This window comes from Phaseolus vulgaris, chromosome 6 (genome assembly GCF_000499845.2).
Source record: "Phaseolus vulgaris cultivar G19833 chromosome 6, P. vulgaris v2.0, whole genome shotgun sequence".
In the NCBI taxonomy this organism is placed as follows: Eukaryota; Viridiplantae; Streptophyta; class Magnoliopsida; order Fabales; family Fabaceae; genus Phaseolus; species Phaseolus vulgaris.
In genome coordinates, this window is record NC_023754.2 from 8,764,244 (window position 1) to 8,770,692 (window position 6,449).

At 32.5% G+C, this 6,449-nt stretch overlaps 1 protein-coding gene across 1 annotated transcript; it reads right to left on the minus strand.

Annotated features, from left to right (window-relative positions):
* Nucleotides 1-205: 205 nt before the first annotated feature.
* On the minus strand, nucleotides 206-4,805 carry LOC137831047 (protein SIEVE ELEMENT OCCLUSION B-like). Its single transcript, XM_068638554.1, has 7 exons — nucleotides 4,496-4,805; nucleotides 4,099-4,191; nucleotides 3,373-3,800; nucleotides 2,599-2,693; nucleotides 2,311-2,456; nucleotides 1,576-2,058; nucleotides 206-1,038 (listed from the first exon to the last, which is right to left on the minus strand). Exons 1-7 carry the CDS (start codon nucleotides 4,694-4,696, stop codon nucleotides 430-432), a joined length of 2,055 nt encoding a protein of 684 aa, XP_068494655.1. The 5' UTR covers nucleotides 4,697-4,805; the 3' UTR covers nucleotides 206-429.
* Between the last annotated feature and the right edge of the window lie 1,644 nt (nucleotides 4,806-6,449).

Sequence of the window (6,449 nt, forward strand, 5' to 3'; positions counted from 1 at the left end):
GAGTCTTTCACACAAAGAAATCACAAGAATATACCTTAACCATAAAAATTGTTTTTAAAAGGTTAAAATATGATGAAAAGGTTTTAAAATTGTTTTAATTGAATTTTTTGTTTCGACAATATATAAATCTTGTCCTGAATCAAGAGTCAAATAGTTAACTGAATAAAGGAACACAATTATATTTAACCGAGTCAAAGAGCATGAGTAGCAAAAAGGGATTGAATATGATTGTGCACAATCAAGAAGAGCACAGAACTAGTTATTCTCTTTCGAAACAATTCACTCAATAATACCCACCTAAGACAAAAGGCACAAAAATCATTATGTACTAATCAAATTTAAACCAAACTTAAAGAAGTCTAATGCATGAAATGGAAACAAATTTAAGCCACTGAGGATGTGAGAGTTGTTTAATGCATGCATATTGTCTTAGGCAATGTCACTGGTTTCATGACCATGGCAACATTGGTATTTAACAGAAGCTACTTCCATTTCATGTCCACACTTATTTGGACATGGTAAGTGAGCTAGAATATCTGTGGGGTAATTAGCAAACTCCCTATGTTCACATTTTTTAGGAACAGTCTTAACCTTGCATTTCTCATAGTAGTCCTTGAAAGCTACATCAAAGCTCACTTCATGGTCCAATTTCGCTTTCCAACCTTCAAAGTCTCTGACAGTTATAAGCATAGCCTCACCATGACCTAGAAGCTTCACGTGAGACCCTTTTGTAAGAATGGCCCATCCATTTGGATCTTGTTTGAGGAACAACAATTTCTGAATCTCTCTTGTTGTGGAGTCTTTCACTTCTTCACCACCCTTCTTTATTCGTTTCCTGCTGGCAAGCAAGTTGTCAATGGTGATCCAGAAGCGTGGAACGATCTTGGGGCTCTCACTTCCCAGTTTATAGGACTCAATTGTGGTTTCCACTAGGTTGAAAGTTCCATTATTTTTCAATTTCTCCACAGCTGCGGTGAAATCTTCAATCCACTTGGTGTTGCTACCTCCATAAATGAAGATGTAACAGTCCCTATTGCTCTGAGTTATGGACATAAAAAACACAGATAAAATTATTTAGCATAGAAATTTAACTGTTAATTAAAGATATAGTTAGTAAATAAGCATCATAACATGATTCCATTTTGTGTGACATGTAGAGGTAATATAATAACTTAAATAACTTGTTTGGATGCACTGCACTGGTACAACTGTGGCAGATTATTTGGAAGAATTCAACAATAAGAAAACAGCCATCAATGAATTATGTGTGTTATTAAGAAGAGGATTTAAGCCTAACTCAACCTTATAAAATCGATTTATAAGATAAGGTTTGCACTCATTTATATACTATGAGATATTCTTATTGCATGCCAGTGCGTAAGACTATATATTTATGGGTGTGATTCGATAACAGGTGGCCTGATCAGTCCAACAAATATCGACTAAAAATAAAGACATTTCATAGTATATAAGTTGGTGTTAACCTCACCTTTTAAGTCAGTTTTATAAGGTTAAAATTTACTTCTCAATACATACATGTATCAAATAGAAAAAGCATTAGTTTGTGGAGCTTACCAATTCCCTTATTGTTGGACTGAGGCTCTTCATCTCAGTCCAAAACCAATTCCATTGCTGAGTAAGTCGGGTGTGATCAGAGGTTCTAAAAGGGAATCCCTCAATCCCCCACATGGAAATAATTTGTTTTGCATCAGGGTTTTCCACTTTACCCTGGGGGCTAATCAGCAAGATAATGGGGTTATCCTTGTAGTTGAATACCTCTTTGATAAGATCAATACCTGTTTGGAAATTGAATTCCTTCACCACATACCACCCAACCTCAGTAATATTTTCTACCTTTTTCCTTTGCTCTTCATCCCAAACACTCACAATGGGGATCCACAAAATACTGAAATCATCTTTCATGTAACCTTCTACTTCTCTTGGCTCTTCCTTCAATTTACCATCAATTGATATTAAAAGCTGAGTCTCATATTCAATGTTGTCAATGCCCGAAATGAACAACAAGACATGCTTGTTCTTAAACACTCCAACTCCAACCTGTATATAAGTCAAGGAGATAATAATGCACAATGAATTTGTTATTTTACTCAAAACTATGATACTTTACTTTAATGATTAAACCCTTTGTTTACACCGAGTTTAATCACTCATTATCTTTATTTTAACTTTTATTTCTTACTTTTAAAGACATCATCTTTTTAGTTTCTATACACATTCGATTAATACTAAAGTATAAGAAAATAGTAGCAGTGAAGATAGAATATTTTAAGACATTTCTTTAATTGATACCTCTTTTGCAGTAAGAACATTATACACTATAGGTCTTGGATCCTGAGGATCAGTAGGGATAATAAGAGCTTCCAAATATTTTACAATGTCACATTCAGTGGAATTGTTGATAATATCCTTGCGCTTTGAGTAATCTTCTATTCGCCCTGCAATCAACACAAAGAACATTTACCTCTATACCCTATTGTAGTTCAATTTATCACCCTTTAATAGTTCAGAGAATTTAAGGGAAACATGCTTCTAATGTTCATATAAAAGATTTGTAAAAGCACTGAACACATAATTAACCTATCTGTGTGTTGCACTTCTCCTGATGCTCCGTGAAATTTTTGAGAATGTAGTCCAGCTTATAGTCAAATTTGGATAAGTCATATCTATAACCCCTGAATCCAAGCATTTGCAATTACGAGTCATTATACAAAATTTTAATATACATAGAGCAGATTTGGATCCTCTCATGTCAATAATTAACACGACAATTACATGTTACAAGAGAGAGACACAAAAAGCAACTTGAAGGAGTACACACCATTCTTTTTGTTGGTTCCCTTAACTTCACTTTTTCTCTTTCTCCCTTATTGAATGGAGATTTGTATCAAAGAAGATATTGGAGTGGTATGATTATTAGAGATTCAATATCAACTAAAGATAAAGATCTTTCATAGTATATAAGTGAATGCAGACTTCACCTTATAAACTAATTTTCTAAGGTTGAATTAAGCTTAAAGTTTACTTCTTAATAAAGATTCATGTTCTATAATCCTATAATAAAGGGAGTTACTTAAAAAGGATATTGGAAGAAGTTGTTGAGAGAAATGTCACCATTAACAATAAGAACCTTGCATAGAGCTTGATTCTGGATTCGAACTCACGACCAATTTGTAATATCATGGCTTGCTCTCAATCTCACATAATATAATATTTCGATTTTTTTGTAATTAATAGTGTCAAGTCAAATGATATCATACAATCTATGTAACTGATTTGGCTTGGCAAGATGAAATTTGGTTGTTGATTTGTCTTATAGCATGACATTATTTTGAGTTAATAAAAGAAGCTTACTTGTCACCCAAGAAATCAATGTGGCTAGTACAAGTGACCAAGGTACTAATTGTCCAGTAGGCAAGAACAGGAATCTCATGCAAAGTGTCGGTTATAGAAGGCACATCCTTTATGTTATACTCTCCAGTAATGAGCTTCTTCCAATCAGTGATGCATTTAACTACTTGCATCACCTTCTTCACCAAATTGTTGAAGTTAGCTAGTTGTTGTAGGTTTTCCATCAGGCTATGAAGTCCATTCAACTCTGCCAATGATTTTCCAAGTTTGTCTCGAGGAATAGGGGCAAGTTGCCAAAACTTTCCATACTCAAGGGAAAAAGCTGCAAGAGCTATCACTGCTTTTGCATCCCAGGAATAATCTCTCAGCTGTTCAAGGATCAACATTGTTGTTTGATGCGCATATTGCTCTCCACGAGCCGTGCAAATCATCTGCAACCCATTGTTAAATCTCACTCTTTTATAAACTTAATCAATTTCAGTCTGAACATGAAGCTGTGTTCTGTTTTTTCTGTAAGTGCTAGTGTCAACACCCAAAATTGTTACCATATATTATTTGATGCTTCAAATTTAGTATTTCTACTTTGATGAGTTTATTTATTATGTATTACAGAAATGTATGCTTTTAATTCAGAGAAATCATTAGTTGTTCTGAAAAATCAGAGTTAACTCATGGTTAAATAACTTCATACTATTTTGAAAGAAATTTTAAATTTAATTCTGCCTTTACCTGACAAGAAATTCGCTTCAAGGTAGGGAGTCGAGGGAAAGAGTTTAATGGATCCTTTTCTTCTCTGACTTGTTCAATTTGTTGGCCATTCTCCTGTACATAAAATTGAAAAATACTTAAAAGAACTTACAATCATTTGCTAGTCACATACAAATCATTACAGAAACAAATATCTCAACAATGGGATAAAAAATGCAATTCAGATCCTGATTTTTTGTCTCCAAAATTGTACATACAATCCATAGATAACAAATTGGACCATTCCAATACACTAGATAAGTTGAGCTTGGAATCAATAAATGCTTTGCACAATCATTTGCATTCAATGAGAATATATATGTTTGTGCTTGAGGTGCACAGCACTGTAAATAGAAGAGTGTGAAGTGGTTGAAGTTACCTTGATCAAATCAGCAATTTCAATTGAGTGGTTGATAACGTTTGAAGCAATACTATAAAGAGATCCAACATCATACTTCTCAACACAATGGAAATGAGTCATGTAGATTTTCTCCAACATCTGATCGTCATTGACTTCAAATGGGTTAAGCAAGAGCTTCTCCTGATGAACAGTGTTGCTGGAAACTTGCTTAGACGACATGTTGGTGTTCAAAGTATTTAGACAAATATTTGAAAGCCAACAATGTGTATTTATAGAGTGAAGAAAAGCACTGCAAGTTAAAATGCAAAGCCAAAATAGTGATGAACTAACTTCAGTATAGATAAAGAAAGATAGTGAATTACATAGTACAAAATTCATGTGGCTTTTGTGGCCCATATGTTTTCTCTCATGAAAAATTCATAGCATACCCTCGAAGGAAAGAATATGAGTAACAAACAGTACTATAAAGAGTGACATGTTTTCAAAAAGATAAAGGTGAAATTGCGAATAAAGGAAATAATATACTCAGAGTGCTTCTGTTATCATGAGTGCTTCCCTTTTATATATTTTACCATCTTAAAGATTACATAAGATTCAAGTTTAAGGTTAATTAAATAAACAAAAATATGCTTGATTGTGCCATTTTCAGAGCCTAGAAATGCAATAGTACCAATACAGGTAAAATAATCATAAAGGGAGAATTTGCTTCCATGTAGGAGTCCCTTTTATATGCTTTTAAACACCCTTTATTTTGGTTCAAGATTGGTTGTTGGGTACATTATTTTGAAGTGACTAATTAATATAAACTACTAAAATTTTACATTTTGTCGAGCTTTGAATTTTATATAAAAATTAGTAAAAAATGAGTTCTCTAATTTGTCACTGAATAAAGAGTTATTTAAGAATTTTTCCTCTTGCAACAAAATGTGCAGAAAATCTTCCTGTGAACTTTCTTGCAGAAAAGATCCGCGGTAATTTTCCTGCAAAATTTTATTCTGCAAGTTAGTTTACTGCGAATTATGAAAACGCGGTAAATTTTCTTATGAAATTTTTATTCGTAGGTAAGTTTTCCGCTAGTTTAATTTGAAAACAAAAGTTCACATGAGATTTTGCATGAATTTTAAAGTATAAATATACATAATATTTGCTTTCAAAATAATTTTATTTTGTACCAAATAATTTTATATTTATCCAATTTTTATTTTATTTATAAATTCCACATGAAATTTTTTGTATGGATTTTGAAATATACATATACATAATTTTTTCTTTCATTTTCTTTTTATATTTGACCAAATAATTTAAAATTTATAATGTTTTTTATTTAATTTATAAAGAATATTTTCATTAATATTTTTTTGAAAACATAAACACTTTAGTTGAAAATAATATATAAACTAATAAATTATATTTTATGTTCTTGCCGGTTGACTTCGGTTGGGTTTGGAAGTGAACTCTTGGCTGAAGCAATTTTGCTTGGGTGTTGAACCGAGTTGAAGACATTTTGTGACGAAGGGGACTCCATCTATTAATCACACTCCAACGATCAAGTCAGTGAGAGCATTCAAACTAAAAATTTGTATTAGTATCAAATTCATAAAAGTTTACCTTTACTCGGGGTCTTAAACCTCTTTTATAGACATTCTTTAAACGATTTTCATCAACCAGAATATTGTTTCAACAACAAGAATATAATATCAACAACAAGAATATAATTTCAACCGTAAGAACATTCTCTTAACGTGTACCTTTATTTTCGGGTGTAATGCCACATCATCCCTAACAACTTTTATTTGTATTTAAAAGATATATACCCTTTTACTAATTCAGCTACTCCTTCTGTTATTTTTTTCTTTAATTATCTTTTTCCTATAGTATACACAACATCTGGGTCGACCCCATAATTTGTCATTGGGTCCATACCTTCCCCAAACCGAGTTGGGTATAACCTGTCAAACCGAGCTGGGTATAA

What these genes read in the sequence shown, in the direction of transcription:
- LOC137831047 (XM_068638554.1), bottom strand. Translation starts at nt 4,696, where the DNA reads ATGTCGTCTAAGCAAGTTTCCAGCAACACTGTTCATCAGGAGAAGCTC. An exon ending in AAATTGCTGATTTGATCAAG is followed by an intron (nt 4,192 to 4,495) that starts GTAACTTCAACC and finishes TTTTATGTACAG; the next exon opens with GAGAATGGCCAACAAATTGA. An exon ending in ATTGATTTCTTGGGTGACAA is followed by an intron (nt 2,694 to 3,372) that starts GTAAGCTTCTTT and finishes GCTTGGATTCAG; the next exon opens with GGGTTATAGATATGACTTAT.